Raw genomic sequence first — 16,846 nt, forward strand, 5'->3', positions numbered from 1 at the left:
AACTTTTTCTTAACATTATCTCATATATTCTTTGGATACTGGCCCTTTTCTAAAGAAAATGGATAAATGCTGGCAAGATCATGCTAGACAAATGGTAGTATATAAAAACTGTACTTTTTAGCTAAAAGGACTACTATGGAATGTGTTAAGTGGTCTCTAAAAGAAAATCAAACAATATCGTTAACTCACACTATTTAAAAACATACTTGGAAATGCTTTTATGGTAGAAGTCTATTCTTAGTTCTTTAAGATTTGTTTTAGTTTATTGGTGTGCATAAAATTAGGAAGGGTTTTTTTAAGAGAGATATTATATTTTAGATATAGACAACTATAATATTTAACATAAATTTAAGATTAAAGAAGAGCTACAATATATATGCCAGATTTAGTCTCACTAAATAAATACTACTATAAATTAGTAATTGTCATTTGAGGTTTGAATATACAAGGGACTGTGCTATAAAGGCATTGGAGCTATAACAAAGGGAATTATACTAAATTAGGTAAATAGGCATTTTAAATATCTCAACGATATTTGAAAATGACATTTTCAAATGTATCAATGTTTCCATGTATATCTGAATATGAAAATATGCAAATTATGGCTGCTTTTTAATTTTGGCATGATAAAGTAAGTATAAGATAATATAATGTGTTAATACTCTTAGTATAAGTTTTGAATTTTTATTTAATGTGTAGAAGCAATGCTGTGAATTCAAATCTTCACTAATGAAAAGTGTATTTCTCAGTTTCGTACATAAAGATTAAAAGGTTTTGATGACTGCCTCATTTCCTCCCTGGTTATAGGCCTGTTCAGGTTTTCTGTTTCTTCCTGTTTCTGTACTTAGTGATTTTCCAGAAATGTGTCTATTTCTTCTAGATTTCCTAGTTTATTGGCACATAGCTGCTCATAAAATGTTTTTAAAATCATTTGTATTTCCTTGATATTGGTTGTGATCTCTCCTTTTTCATTCGTGACTGATTGTTTTTTTTATGGTTCTTTTACAAAACATCTCTTTGGGGGTATAATGTGATACACAATAAGGCACAGATACTTGACTATACAGTTCAATAAGTTTTGACATATATATCCTTGGTCATCCCTGCCTCTGAAACAGAACAGGAACTGAACATGGGTCCCCTCACTCTGAAAGAAAAATCTGTGGCTGCCTCCATTAAGAGAAGAAAGAGCTAATCTATGCTTCTTCTGTAGCTTACTACAGGCGATAGTAAGGGAAGGGAAGGGAAAGGGAAGGCGATATGAACTTTGATTGTTTAAATGAATTGCCCTTCATATTTGGTTGATTTAATTCTTTGTATTTGGAGTTAAGATCCATTCTCACTCATTTCCAGTTCTAACTCATGTCCTCGTTAGTCATACATGGCTACCATATCACAACTTTCTATTTTTCACCTTTATTTAAAAAACTGGCTGTGAGTTTTTTAAACTGGCTCAAAATCAAGGCTGTGAGCTTTGCAACTATCAGTGTCCTTTAATCTCCCACAGCACTGTCGCATGACAAGTTTCTCTGGACCTCATAATTAACTCTTCCTATAACAATTCGAAATATTTTGTGCAGAGTTCCAAGTGGAATCAGCAGAGAGGTGCTGTAAATGGTTTAAGTTAAAGCAAAAACACATATTTTCTAGAAACAGAATATCCATGAATACAATGATTGACAATGTTAAGGTTGTACAAGCACATTTTAAAATCTTATAAATGTAATTACATTATTTATAGTGACCGTAAAATTGCCACAAAAGTAAAAGTCTATAAAACCATATTGAGGATATCTTTGTGGTTTTGATCCTGATTAAAGGATGGTGTGTCAAGGAAAACATGCATGACTTGTATGTTAATTATTCCATGCAGTATTTAACCAGTCAGTTTGGAATATACTTTCTAGAAAATTCCTACTGCTTTACATAAAGTTCACATGTTATCACTTCTGTGCTGTTATCTCTTTATACCGCTCTGGTTTTCTCTTCTCTTTTAGTTTCTCCTGTTTATATAAATAAGTTTGTATTATACTTTAAAGGTGTGTTTAAATTATTAATGCTCTACTTATTCTTAGATTATAAATTCTTTAAAAAAATTTTTAGATATAATTGAGGCATAACATTGTGCAAGTATAAGATGTATGATGTGATAATATGATACATTTATATACTACAAAATGATTACCAGAGTGGCATTAACTAATTAATACCTTCATCACTTCACATAATTACTATTTGTTTTTTGTAGTAAGAGCATTTAAGGATCTATTCTCAGTACCTTTCAGATATTTTTCAAGTATATGGGTGATTAATTTTGATCACTAAGCTTTATATTAGACCCCCCCAATTTATTCATATTATAAGTGAAAGCTCATACTTTCACCAATTACTGTTTTAAATTTAAAACAATATGGGCAGCCCTGGTGGCGCAGCGGTTTAGCGCCGCCTGCAGCCCAGGGTGTGATCCTGGGACCCGGGATTGAGTCCCACATCAGGCTCCTTGCGTGGAGCCTGCTTCTCCCTCTGCCTGTGTCTCTGTCTCTGTCTCTCTCTCTCTGTATCTCTCATGAATGAATACATACATACATACATACATACATAAATACATAAATAAATTAAATATTTAAAAAATAAATTTAAAATAATATAAAAACATTTCCTAACAAATTAACTTTTTATTATGAAATTAATATAACTAATACTTAGAGTTTCTCATTTGAATTTTCTAGTGCAGTATTACTAGATAACACACTAGTGAAAATTATTTGATTTCATCAATAATTTTTAAAAATATAGAGGGTACTTGACATAAGAATGTTTGAGAACTGCTGTTCTTGTATATGCTTACATTGCAGTTAATTTGTACATAACCAATGTATTCATAGTAAAAAATTCCCTTGGTACTTTGTCTTCAAATATAAAGCATAAGATTTTATATTTGTACGTAGATTTTGTCGTAGTGCATATTCCTGTTAATTCTTCTTATTTCTTTTTGTTTACTCTTTACAACTCTAGCTCTTAGTCTTCTAATCCTCTATAGTTTTTAAAAAGATTTGTTAAGCAAACTGTACTTCTTACTAATAACTAATATTTTAGCAGTTTTTACAAAGTGAGAATAATCTACGTGGATAAATTTTATTTATGTATCTCCATTAATCTTTACTATTTAAAAACTAGCAATGTGGAAAAAGGGTGATAAATTGGAAAGTTATCTTTCTGGAATAAATATGTTGCTGCCTATGTTTGATTTAAAGATTGATAGCAATGTTTATATATAATGTACTTTTCTTAAGAATTAAGATTTTATTAGATGAATAATAGTTTAACCCCAGAATCTTTCAGACGTAATGTTTTACCTTGTTTTATTTCTGACAGAGCATGATTAGGAACATCTTTCTGTTCCTAGATAGAACTTACGTTTTTCAAATTTCGATGTTGTCTTCCATTTGGTAAGGATTCAATCATTACTTGAAAAATTATTATGTGTGACTTATGATCACTTTTTTATCTCCTAACTGAAAGAAGACATAATAAGATGAATTTATAAACTTTCAAATATAATTTTGAAAACCCGTTTTTCTCTATGTGTATCATGAAACTTAGAAATGTTTAAAATCATGTTAGAGCGCATGGTAACATAGCTTATGGGATAATTTATTATAAAATTATATTACTCAGTGTTAATAATTGTTTAGGAGACATATTATTTCTAAGTTAATTCTAGATAATGAATCATATTTCATACTTATGATGGAAACACTGGGAAGTTGTAAATTGATACCAAATTATGCTAATGAAGGCTAAAAAATCTAAAGGCAAGTGTAACAGTTTTAGAGTCACCCTGAATTTTGATTTATTTTTTAAAAATTATGGAATTATGCATGTCATCCAGTTGTCTTTATATACTCTGAAATCTTACGTTTATTTTAGTTGACTTCAGACTATCAAAAGACAAAGTAGAAGAATTTAACCAACTGTAGATAGAGTTCAGCATCAAAGTATAATTTTTTGAACTATGGATAATGCATTATTACATCAAAGTATAATGGCAAAAAGACCCCTAGAATTTACAGTTTTAAAAATATATTTATTTAGATAGGTTTTTTTGTTGTTGTTTCAGGGACATGGGCCTTGAATTATTTAAATCATATATAATTCGTGATCAGAATGTTCAGAGTAGGACCATAGATGGAATTCTTCTGTTAATTGAAAAAGAAAGAAATGGTGAGATGATTGATAGATGTCTGATTCAGAGGCTTTTAAGTATGCTTTCTGATTTGCAGGTAAGTAATGCTTAACTTCTATTACTTTGCAGCTAATTTCTAATCTGGTATTCTAAATATCAGTTTTAACTGAGTTTTAAAAATATATTGCATTTTAGATTTACCAAGTATCATTTGAGAATAAATTCCTAGAAGAAACAAACAGGTTCTATGCAGCAGAGGGAAGGAAGCTGGTGCAAAAAAAAGAGGTATTTGAAGACAATTATAAACTCTAACGTTATCTGTAAAACAGATCATTAAATACTTGGTGGAGAACCATGTTTATAATTCCTATTTAAATTTTGACATACTTTTCTTGCTAATACTTATTTTTTTTCTCTTCTTGGGCATTTGCTAAAGGTTTGTCAATTTTGTTGACCTTTCAAAGAACCTGTTTTTGGTGTTCCTGATTTTTCTTTTTTCTATTGTTTTTCTCCTTTCTGTTTCACTAAATTCTCACAATTACTTTCTTTACTTGCTTCAGGTTTAGTTTGATCTTTTCCCACAGTCTTTATGTGGAAAATTAGGTTTAAAAACAACAGAAAGAGTTAGTTTATTGTTTTAAGATCTTTCTTTTTCCAGTGTAGCTATTTACAAATATAAGTTGCCCACTCAGCATATGTCAGCTGCAGTCCTTAAATTTTGGTATGTTCTAGGTTCATTTTTCACATGGTAAAGTATGTCCTACTTTCGCTCTTAAGAAATGTCTTGTTTAATTTCCTCATATTTGTGAATTTCTGAAATTTTCTTTTTCCCCCCATTTCCACTTCATTATAATAAATGAGCACATTTTGTATGATTTCATTCTTTTAAAATATTTTCACTTGTTTTGTGGTTTGATGGGGTCTTGCAGAATGTTCCTTATACACTTAAGAAGACCATGTATTGTATTATTCAGTGGTGTTTTGCAAATGTTTTGTTAGTTCTTGTTTGTTTAGTTTTGTTAAAGCCTTCTGTTTCTTTGCTGGTTCTGGTCTTAGCATTTTAGCCATTATTTATCTTATATATGATTTACATATATGTCATTGGCTTTTGAAGTCACCAACTGTTGTTGAATTTTCAGTTTCTCTTTTCATTTCTGACAGCCCTTTGCTTCCAGTATTGTATGGTTTTGTTTTAGTTATATTAAAATTTCAAGCCACAGTGTTTCCAGTTACAAATTAAACTCAGTTTTATAATTCTTGGTATTCTGGCCATATGGAAATGAACTGAGGATGTAGCTGGGTCTTAATCAAACTAAATTTATTTAGGCCAGACATGTTTTTGTTTGCTTGCTTGTTTTGTTTGTAACTTTTGTGCTTTAAGTCCTATAATTTTTAGACATAATAAGTTTAAAATATTCTTTTCAGATTCCTGGGTGTCTTTACCATATCAAGAATCTCCTAGAAGAAGAAGTAGACAGAGTTAGAGCCTACCTAAGCCTTAACACACAGTAAGAACATATATCGTATAATTACACATAGGATTATTATATGTTTTTTACGCTTTGAGATTGCAACTATTTAAACACATCAATAATTACCGTGGGATATGATGAAATTATAAATTTATTTCCCTTTTTGGCTAAGTTCTTCTCTCCCTCTTTTCTTCATTTGTATCAAAGTAATGAAAATTCCTGACAAATAGAAATTTCTTCATAAGTTTATTTTTCAAGTTTTTGATGAGCCAAAGTAAAGAAACTAAGTTTGGAAAATAGGTTGTTGATCTTTTTGAATTATAGATGAAAGAATGGTCTTTTTGTTAGATAGACATCTGCTATTATTTAATTTTCTCCAATTAAGTAATGATAATTATAACTCATCGTAGAAGTTCAGGGGAACCTGAGTGGCTCAAAGGTTGAATGTTGGCCTTTGGCTCAGGTCCTGGAATCGAGTCCCATGTTGGGCTCCCTGTGGGGAGCCTGTTTCTCCCCCTGCCTACATCTCCATGTCTCTCTGAATAAATGAATAAAATATTTTAAAATAAAATTAAATTGAATCAGGAGAAGTTTATGAATAAAATTCAGTCTTCCTGAAGACCATCAGTAGCAATTTTAATTTTATGGCATAAGTTATAGTGGGAACAAGAAATCAAGATTGATAACAGTAATATATGCACTAGCATTCTGGAAAGCAGTTTTATCACTCCAGTATGAGAATCTTTTAGTGATGTAAAACTTTATTTTTAAAACAGGAAGCTACTGATTGCTATTGTAGAAAAGCAACTTCTAGGTGAACATTTATCAGCAGTTCTTCAGAAAGGTAAACAAGTATAGATACGTTTAGCTAAATAGTATTAAGGAAAATAATTTTCAATTTTTAAGTAATTTTAATTTCTGTGTTCTGTGCGATGTCTTCCTTTAAAATGATACATAAAATGAAGGTATACATACATCTCAAAAACAGTAATGTGGTAAAGTTTTTTTGGCTGTTCTTAAAAATAGTCTTTAAAACATCTTCCTGATGTTTTAAAATTTTAGATTATAAGTGCTCTTGAGCACATGTTTTGCTTTACTTCTGGTATTTTCCCATTCTTCACATAAGGTTAACATTTGCTTAACATATACGTATTGAATGTTTACTTCTTGGTGCAAAACAAGTAGATTTGATACAGGGTGAATGCTTCTTTAGAAGCCTTTATTAAAGTGAGTGCATGTAAACTAAAATTTAACTATTTTTTTTGGACAAGAGAGATCTAACATAGAATAAGAACACAAATACTGAACCTTTTTTTCTGTTTGATGTAGTTTTGGAATATAAGTGAGGCTTGATATGGGGTAAGGTCTGGAGCCAATGACCAACAAAGAATTCTTGTGACATCTTTGGAGCAAAAATGGTGGCTTTATTAAAGCACTAGGACAGGACTCATAGGCAGAAAGAGCTGCTGCCCCAGGGTTGTGAGAGGTGGCTGACTATATACTATGTGTTTGGGACTATATACCGTGTGTTTGGGGTAGATAGGAAAAGGAGGTTTCAAAAGGATTTTTGTACGCTAAAGAGAACTTACCAAAGACCTTACCATTGCCAAGGTAAGGTTGTTTTTCCTTCTAGTAAAGCATTAACAGTTGGGAGCTTCCTTCTGGAAGCTAGGTTATTGTTAAGAATGCTTTTTCCTTGTTAAGTCACTAAGACTTCTGGTAAATGGAGGGGGACTCTTGTCTATAGGACTGTAATCTCTAAAAATTAACTATTTGCTCCTTCCTTCCCTTAGTTTTACGGCAGCCAGGAGTGCCTGAGGAATGTCAAACACATCCCATCTCTGAGGGGCAGGCAGGTCCTCTGTGGGGTGTCAGCTTGTGCTTTGACCTCAGCTAGATCTCCACATCTTCATCAATTTTGCTCCTTAAATTTTTTGATTACCAAAATGGGAGGACTTCCTTATTCTTTTCCAGTAGGATTTATAACATTTGCCAACTCTTAGAATAAAATCCAGCAACTTTAAAAAGCATCCTCAATTTTATAGAATTAGGTGCTAAAAAAACTCAGTTTGACAAAATCACGGGGAAAAAGTATATAGAGTAACAAGTTAGTGGGAAGTGAGAGGTGAACTAATGTAAAACAGATTTTTAAATATTTGAAGTCGAAGAATGTTGATCAAGTTTGAAGCTTTATATTATTAATTATTGATTTATATGTTAAGTATGGAACATGTAATTCCAGGAAACCGAGTCGGCAGAAAATTTCTCTGAATAGTGAGGGCTTATTCTGTTAATGATGAGCTCAGAAAAGCAACATGTTGATACTGATGCTGAATAAATGACTTTTTAGTAACATATTCCTTTTTTCTTTTGCATTTGGGGGTTTTTACGTTTACTTATTGAATTAGTAGATTTGTCGACATATCTGGACGTATCGTATAACATCGTTTTGGACTTAATTATCTCTAACTGAATCATTTTATTCTCATGTGAAAATTAATATCTGCCTCTTAATTAGATATTTAATGTTTTCAGTTATTCATTTTAAATTATAAATTAAAATTCATAATTTTTTCTTTTTAGTAATGTCTGTCCTACAAATTTGTTTACTATATTTTTCTTTAATTTAGATTTTGGGGTAATAATTTGAAATGTGTTTATAAAGACCACAGTTAGAAGAATGAAAAAAGTAGTAGTCCAGAGGCATAATTATTTTTTTCATTATCCTCTAATTACTACTTAATTTAAAACTTACTGATATTACTTTCATTTGTAAAGTTTAGTACCGTACTATTTTGATCAAGTAAATATTTTAATCTCAAAATAATGCCTCACTGAATGTATATCTTGAGGAGGATATTTGTATTGCTCATTTTGCCTTCATGTTTCTAATATTCAGGCTTAAGCTATCTTCTTGATGAAAACAGGGTTGAGGATCTGTCTGTACTCTACCAGCTGTTTAGTAGGGTAGAGTTTGGAGTTCAAGTTCTTCTTCAACATTGGATTGATTATATAAAGGTATTATTTAAAGAAGATATCATTGAAAAATAACAGATTATTAATGGTTTATTTTCCCACTTTAATAATGTGCTTTTTTACCTTAATTAACTTGAAATTCATAAAGCATATTTTAAACGTTCTTTTAAAACTCTTTTTTTCCCAGTTCATAAATTCCAAATCCCCCAATAATATTTTCATTTGAAGGGAAAAGACGGGTACATTATTTATGGTATAGTATTTGAGTTTAGGCCTTTTGTTTGATAACAACAAATTATTATTGAAAGAGACCGTAAACATAAATTGTCTCAGAGAAGCAGAGAGAAAGGCGGCTTTCTTTTTTAAAAATTATTATTTTTTATTTAAATTCAATTTGACAACATATACTATAATACTCAGTGTTTATGCCCTCAAGTGCCCTCCTCAGTGCCCGACACCCAGTTACACAATCGCCTGCCTACCTCCCCTTTTGCAACCCTTTGTTTGTTTCCCAGAGTTAGGAATCTCATGTTTTGTCACCCTCTCTAAATTTTCCCACTCATTTTCTCTCCTTTCCCCGATAATCCCTTTCACTATTTCTTACATTGCCCTATGAGTGAAACCATATGATGATTGTCCTTCTCCAGTTGACTCTTTTCATTCAGCATAATACCCTCCAGTTCCATCCAGGTCAAAGCAAATGGTATTTGTCTCTTCTGGTGGTTGAGTAACATTCCGTTAGATATATAGACCACATCATTTTCATCCATTCATCTGTCGAAGGACATTATGACTCCTTCCACAATTTACCTGTTGTGCACAATGCTGCTATAAATATTGGGGTGCAGCTGTCCCAGCATTTCACTGCATCTGTATCTTTGGGGTAAATAACTAGTAATGCAATTGCTGCATGGGTTATACGGTAGCTCTATTTTTAACTTCTTGAGGAGCTGCCATACTGTTTTCCAAAGGGGTGGCACGACTTTGCATTCCAACCAGCAACACAGGAGGGTCCCCATTTCTCACATCCTCCCCAGCATTGTGGTTTCCTGTCTTGTTGTCATCATTCTCACTGGTGTGAGGTGGTATCCCATTGTGGTTTCGATTTGTATTTCCCTGTTGGCCAGTGATGTGCAGCATTTCCTCATGCACTTGCTGGCCATATGTAGGTCTTCTATGGAGAAATGTCTGTTCATGTCTTCTGCCCCTTTCATGATTGGATTGTTTGTTTCTTGGGTGTTGAGGTTAGTAAGTTCTTTATAGATCTTGGATACTAGCCCTTTTAACTGATATGTCATTTAGTTTGGTTGTCTTTTAGTTTTCTTTTGCTGTGCAGAAGCTTTTTATCCTGGTGAAGTCCCAATAGCTTGTTTTTCTTTTGTTTCCCTTGCCTTCATAGAAGTATCATAGATGTATCTTGTAAGAAGTTGCTGTGGTCAAGTTCAAAACGGGTGTTGCCTGTGTTCTCCTCTAGGATTTTGATGGATTCTTGTAACACATTTAGATCTTTCATCCATTCTGAGTTTATCATTGTGTATGGTGTAAGAGAATGATGCCGTTTCATTCTTCGGCCCATGGCTGTCCAATTTTCCCAGCACCCTTTATTGAAGAGACTGTCCTTTTCAATTGGGTATTCTTTCCTGCTCTATTGAAAATTAGTGGACCATAGAGTTGAGAGCCTATTTCCGGGTTCTCTGTTCTGTTCCATTGACCTATGTGTCTGTTTTTGTGCCACTACCACACTGTCTTGATGATCACAGCTTTGGTAGTACAACTTGAAATCCAGCATTGTGATGCCTCTGGCTCTGATTTTCTTTTTCTCTTTTTTTAATATTAAATTTATTTTTTATTGGTGTTCAATTTGCCAACATACAGAATAACACCCAGTGCTCATCCCGTCAAGTGCCCCCGTCAGTGCCCGCCACACATTCACCCACCCCCCGCCCTCCTCCCCTTCGACCACCAGTTTGTTCTCTGGTGGAACAAACTCAACGAACAAACTCTGTTCATTTCCCAGAGTTAGGAGTCTTCATGTTCTGTCTCCCTTTCTGATATTCCCTACCCATTTCTTCTCCCTTCCCTTCTGTTCCCTTTCACTATTATTTATATTCCCCAAATGAATGAGACCATATAGTGTTTGTCCTTCTCCGATTGACTTATTTCACTCAGGATAATACCCTCCAGTTCCATCCACGTTGAAGCAAATGGTGGGTATTTGTTGTTTCTAATGGCTGAGTAATATTCCATTGTATACATAAACCACATCTTCTTTATCCATTCATCTTTCGATGGACACCGAGGCTCCTTCCACATTTTGGCTATTGCAGACATTGCTGCTAGAAGTATCGGGGTATGGGTGTCCCGGTGTTTCATTGCATCTGTATCTTTGGGGTAAATCCCCAGCAGTGCAATTGCTGGGTCGTCAGGCAGGTCTGTTTTTAACTGTTTGAGGAACCTCCACACAGTTTTCCAGAGTGGCTGCACCATTTCACATTCCCACCAACAGTGTAAGAGGGTTCCCGTTTCCTGCATCCTCTCCAACATTTGTGGTTTCCTGTCTTGTTAATTTTCCCCATTCTCTCTGGTGTGAGGTGGTATCTCATTGTGGTTTTGATTTGTATTTCCCTGATAGCAAGTGATGCGGAGCATTTTCTCATGTGCGTGTTGGCCATGTCTGTGTCTTCCTCTATGAGATTTCTGTTCATGTCTTTTGCCCATTTCATGATTGGATTGTTTGTTTCTTTGCTGTTGAGTTTAATAAGTTCTTTATAGATCTTGGAAACTAGCCCTTTATCTGATAGGTCATTTGCAAATATCTTCTCCCATTTTGTAGGCTGTCTTTTAGTTTTGTTGATGTAAGCTTTGCCGCGCCAAAGCTTCTTACCTTGATGAAGTCCCAATAGTTCGTTTTTGTTTCTGTTTCTTTTGCCTTCGTGGATATATCTTGCAGGAAGTTACTGTGGCCGAGTTCAGAAAGGGTATTGCCTCTGTTCTCCTCTAGGATTTTGATGGAATCTTGTCTCACACTTAGATCTTTCATGAGCATGGAATATTTTTCCATCTCTGTGTCTTCCTCAGTTTCTTTCAGAAATGTTCTGTAGTTTTTAAGGTATAGATCCTTTCCCTCTTTGGTTAGGGTTCTTCCTTGGTATTTATGCTTTTGGGTGCAATTGTGAATGGGATTGAGTCCTTAATTTCTCTTTCTTCAGTTTCATTGTTAGTGTATAGAAACGGGACTGATTTCTGGACATTGATTTCATATACTGCCGCACTGCTGAATTGCTGTATGAGTTCTAGCAATCTTGGGGTGAAGTCTTTTGGGTTTTCCATTTACAATATCATGTCATCTGCAAAGAGGGAGAGTTTAGCTCGCTCTTTGCCAGTTTGAATGCCTTTTATTTATTTTTGTTGTCTGATTACTGAGGCTAGGACTGCTAGGACTATGTTGAATAGCACTGGTGAGAGTGGACATCTTTGTCATGTTCCTGATCTTAGGGGAAAGGCTACCAGTGTTTCCCCATTGAGAATGATATTTTCTGTGGGCTTTTCGTAGATGGCTTTTAAGATGTTGAGGAATGTTCCTTCTATCCCTATACTCTGAAAGGTTTTTGTTCAGAAATGGGTGCTATATTTTGTCAAATCTCTGCATCTATTGAGAGGATCATAGGGTTGTTTTTACCCCTGATGTGATCTGTCAGGTTGATTGTTTTACAAGTGTTGAACCAGCCTTGCATCCCGGGGATAAATCCTACTCGGTCATGGTGTATAAATTCTTAATGTAGTATTGGATCTTATTGCCTAGTATCTTGTTGAGAATTTTTGCATCTTGTTCATCAGGGATATCAGTCTATAATTCGTTTTGGTTGGGTCTTGGTCTGGTTTTGGAATTAAGGTGATGCTGGTCTCATAAAACAAGTTTGGGAGTATTCCGTCGCTTTCTATCTTTCAGAACAGCTTTAGTAGAATAGGTATGGTTTCTTCTTTAAACATTTGATAGAATTCTCCTGGGAAGCCATCTGGCCCTGGACTTTTGTGTCTTGGGAGGATTTTGATGACTGCTTCAATTTCCTTGCTGGTTACTGGCCTGTTAAGGTTCTGTTTCTTCCTGTTCCAGTTTTGTAATTTGTGGTTTTCCAAAAATACATCTATTTATTCTAGATTGCCTAATTCATTGGCGTATAGCTGCTCATAATATGTTTTTAAAGTCATTTGTATTTCCTTGGTTATTGGTTGTGATCTGTCCCCTTACATTCATGATTTTATTAATTTGAGTCTTTTTTCTTTTTAAAAGGATGACTAATGTTTTATCTTATTAATTCTTTCAAAGAACCAACTCCTGTTTTTTTTGATCTGTTGTACAGTTCTTCCGGTCTCTATTTCATTGAGTTCTGCTCGAATCTTCATTAACTGTCTTCTTCTGCTTGGTGTAGGTTTTATTTGCTGTTCTCTCTCCAGTTGTTTTAGGTGTGAGGTTAGCTTGTGTATTTAGTTTTTTCCAATTTTTTGAGGAATGCTTTTATTTTTATGTATTTCCTTCCTAGGACTGCTTTCTCCATATCCCAAAGCTTTTGAAGAGTTGTACCTTCATTTTCATTAGTTTCCATAAGTCTTTTTCATTCTTTTCTAATTTCTTTGTTGACCCATTCATCTTTTGTATGATGCTCCTTTTTTTTAAAAAAAAAAATGTATTTATTTATTTACTTATGATAGTCACACACACACACACACACACACACACACACACACACAGAGGCAGAGACACAGGCAGAGGGAGAAGCAGGCTCCATGCACCAGGAGCCTGACGTGGGATTCGATCCCGGGTCTCCAGGATCGTGCCCTGGGCCAAAGGCAGGCACTAAACTGCTGCGCCACCCCGGGATCCCTAGTATGATGCTCCTTAACCTCTATGTCTTTGAATTTCTCCCAAATTTCTTCTTGTGATTGAGCTCGTTTCAAAGCATTGTGCCGTGAAAATATGCAGGGTACAATCCCATTCTTTTGGTATCGGTTGAGACCTGGTTTGTGACCCAGTATGTGGTCTATTTTGGAGAAAATTCATTGTGCACTTGAGAAGAATGCGTATTCAGTTACATTTGATGAAAAATTCTGTGTGTATCTGTGAAATCTTACTTGGTCTAGTGTATCATTCAAGGCCCTTATTTCTTTTTTTTGAATAATAAATTTATTTTTTTATTGGTGTTCAATTTGCCAACATACAGAATAACACCCAGTGCTCATCCCATCAAGTGCCCACCTTAGTGCCGGCCACCCAGTCACCCCCACCCCCCGCCCTCCTCCCCTTCCACCACCCCTAGTTCGTTTCCCAGAGTTAGGAGACTCCCATGTTCTGTCTCCCTTTCTGATATTTCCCACTTATTTTATCTCCTTTCCTCTTTATTCCACTTCACTATTATTTATATTCCCCAAATGAATGAGACCATATAGTGTTTGTCCTTCTCCGATTGACTTATTTCACTCAGCATAATACCCTACAGTTCCTTCCACGTCGAAGCAAATGGTGGGTGTTTGTCCTTTCTAACGGCTGAGTAATATTCCATTGTATACGTAAACCACATCTTCTTTATCCATTCATCTTTCGATGGACACCGAGGGTCCTTCCACAGTTTGGCTATTGTGGACCTTGCTGCTATCAACATCGAAGGCCCTTATTTCCTTGGTGATGTTCAGAACATCCGTCTTTTCCTAAAAGCACTGTGTTGAAAATTCTTACTATTCATGTATTATTATTATCTATGTATTTCTTTCCTTTGGTTATTAATTGATTGGTATACTTGGCAGCTCCCACATAAGGGGCATAAATATTCATGATTGTTAGGTCCTCTTGTTGGATACAGCCTTTATTATGACATAGTGTCCCTCTTCATCTCTTACTACAGTCTTTGGGATAAACTTTTAAATTTATCGAATATGAAGATTGCTACCCCAGCTTTCCTTTGAGGACCATTTGAATGGTAAATGGTTCTCCAACCTTTTAGTTTCAGGCTGCAGCTGTCCTTACGTGTCAAATGAGTCTCTTGTAGACAGCAAATAGATGCGTCTTGCTTTTTATCCAGTCTGAAACCCTGCGTCTTTTGATGGGATCATTTAGCCTATTCACCTTCAGAGTAACTACTGAAAGCTATGAATTTAGTGTCATCGTAATACCTATTTAATCCCTGTTTTTGTGGAATATTCCTTTGGGCTTCCTCTTTCTTTTACCGGGTCCCCCTTAACATTTCTTGCAGAGTTGGTTCGGTGGTCACATATTCTTTCAGTTTCTGCCTATCTTGGAAGCTTTTTATCTCTCCTTCTATTCTGAATGCGAGTCTGAATGCTGGATAAAATATTCTTGGCTGCATGGTCTTCTCATTTAGTACCCTGTGTATATAGACCCTTTCTGGCCTGCCAGGTGTCTGTGGAGAGGTTTGCTGTTAATCTGATCTTTCTTCCCAAATAAGTTAGAAATGTCTTGTCTCTTGCTGCTTTAAGGATTTACTCTTTATGTTTGGAATTTGCAGGTTTCACTATTAAATGTTGCGGTTGTAATTGATTTATTAATTTTTGGGGGGACCTATCTCCTGAATCTGAATGCCTGCTTCTCTCCCCAAATTAAGGCAGTTCTCAACTATGATTTGCTCAGATATGCTTTCTGGACCTCTGTCCCTCTCAGCGTTCTCTCGAATCCCAATTATTTGTAGATGCTTTCTTGTCAGGCTGTCATTTATTTCCCTTAGCCTTTCCTCATGGTCTCTTATTGTTTTTCTCTTTTTTTGTCAGCTTCCTTCCTTGCCTTGTCCTTCCTTCCTTTCTTGACTTGTCTTCTGTGTCACTCAACTCTTTTCTCCACCTCCTTAACCAAAGCAGTCAGGGCATCCAGTTTGGATTGCATTTCATTTAATTGATTTTCAATTTCGGCCTGATTAGTTCTAAATTCTGCAGTAACAAAGTCTCTGGATTCCTCCTTTATGCTTTTATTCCAGAGCCACCAGTCGCTTTATAATTGTGCTTCTGAATTGGCTTTCTGACATCAAATTGTAATCTATATTCTGTAACTCTGTGTGGGAGAGAGCACTGTTTCTGATTCTTTCTTTTTCAGTGAGTTCTTCCTTCTAGTCATTTTGATCAGTGCAGAGTGGCTGTACGACCCAGCTGAGTCAAACATGTCAACCACAACCTAAGTTTCACCCTAGGTGATTCTGGCGAGGTCAGAGACCAAAAAATGAAAACAAAGATCAGAACAAAATAAAACAAAAGATCCGCTAAAGTGAGAAACAAAATTTAAAACGACGTAGTGAAAATAAACGGCCAGGTATCCAAAGGAGAAGAAAAAAGAAAAAGAATGAAAGAAAAAAAATAAAGTGGAAAAAAAAAGAAAAAAAAAGGAGGAATACTGGGAGATAGTGGTGGTGAAGAAGTTGTAGTGAAGGGAAAATGTAGTCTACAAAAGGGGTCCTAGAAGGTGATCCTCTTGGTTCTGAGTATATTAAGTTCTGTATGTTAGAAGATCCTCAGTCCCAAATGTATATAAACCAGCAATACTTGTAAAAGCCCCAGCATTGACCACCAAAACATAAACGAGATAAAAGAGGGGGGCAGAATGGGAATGAAGAGAGAATATAATCTCACAGAATGAATCATCACAGTATACCACTTGGTTCTGGGTGCATGCTGGTCATGTTTTAGAAGGTATTAATTTCCACCATTGTAGAACAAAACGAGTCAGAGAAAAAAAAAACACACACACACAAAATGAAATCTCAAGTGTCTCCCCAAATTGAACTGAGTATTTTGATGGGACTCTAGAAGGGAAAAATACATCTAAGACGTGTAATTATAGTGATATGAAAGTCAAAAAGGACGAAACAAAAATGAAGAGGTGGTACAATGTTGTAGTTAAGGTGGGAAAAGAGAAAAAACTTTGTAAATTTTTAGTCTGATATAAAAACGCGTTGTACTGGAAAAGGAAAAAAGGCGGTATATCTTCTAGTTCTATATACTATAAATCCTTCGACTTCCCCTGGAGCTTTCCAGCTCTGCTTGGTCAAGAACTTGCTCTTCCCCTGTTCTTCCAGCTGGTCTTCTGGCAGAGGGGCCTGCTGTGCTGATTCTCAGATAAATGCATCTGGGGAAGCTGCCCTGCCCCCTGCCGGGTGCCAGTCTCAGTGGAAGCTGTTTATCCTGTGAGGCCCCTGTTCCCTGGCAGTGCTGCCTC

At 35.2% G+C, this 16,846-nt stretch overlaps 1 protein-coding gene across 5 annotated transcripts in view; it reads left to right on the plus strand.

Moving 5' to 3' along the window:
* LOC140629022 (cullin-4B-like) overlaps positions 1–16,846 on the plus strand; it is a 73,443-nt gene that overhangs the window by 15,841 nt on the left and 40,756 nt on the right. For 3 of the 5 annotated variants that reach the window (XM_072818409.1, XM_072818411.1, XM_072818410.1), the window contains exons 4-9: positions 3,376–3,449; positions 4,121–4,283; positions 4,382–4,471; positions 5,612–5,694; positions 6,435–6,502; positions 8,558–8,676. In XM_072818409.1, the coding sequence (XP_072674510.1) occupies positions 3,376–3,449; positions 4,121–4,283; positions 4,382–4,471; positions 5,612–5,694; positions 6,435–6,502; positions 8,558–8,676 (597 nt within the window). Of the gene's footprint in view, positions 1–24; positions 95–3,375; positions 3,450–4,120; positions 4,284–4,381; positions 4,472–5,611; positions 5,695–6,434; positions 6,503–8,557; positions 8,677–16,846 lie in introns of all 5 variants that reach the window. The other 2 variants (XM_072818414.1, XM_072818413.1) reach the window with 2 other exon arrangements.

This window comes from Canis lupus, chromosome Y, assembly GCF_048164855.1.
Source record: "Canis lupus baileyi chromosome Y, mCanLup2.hap1, whole genome shotgun sequence".
In the NCBI taxonomy this organism is placed as follows: domain Eukaryota; kingdom Metazoa; phylum Chordata; class Mammalia; order Carnivora; family Canidae; genus Canis; species Canis lupus.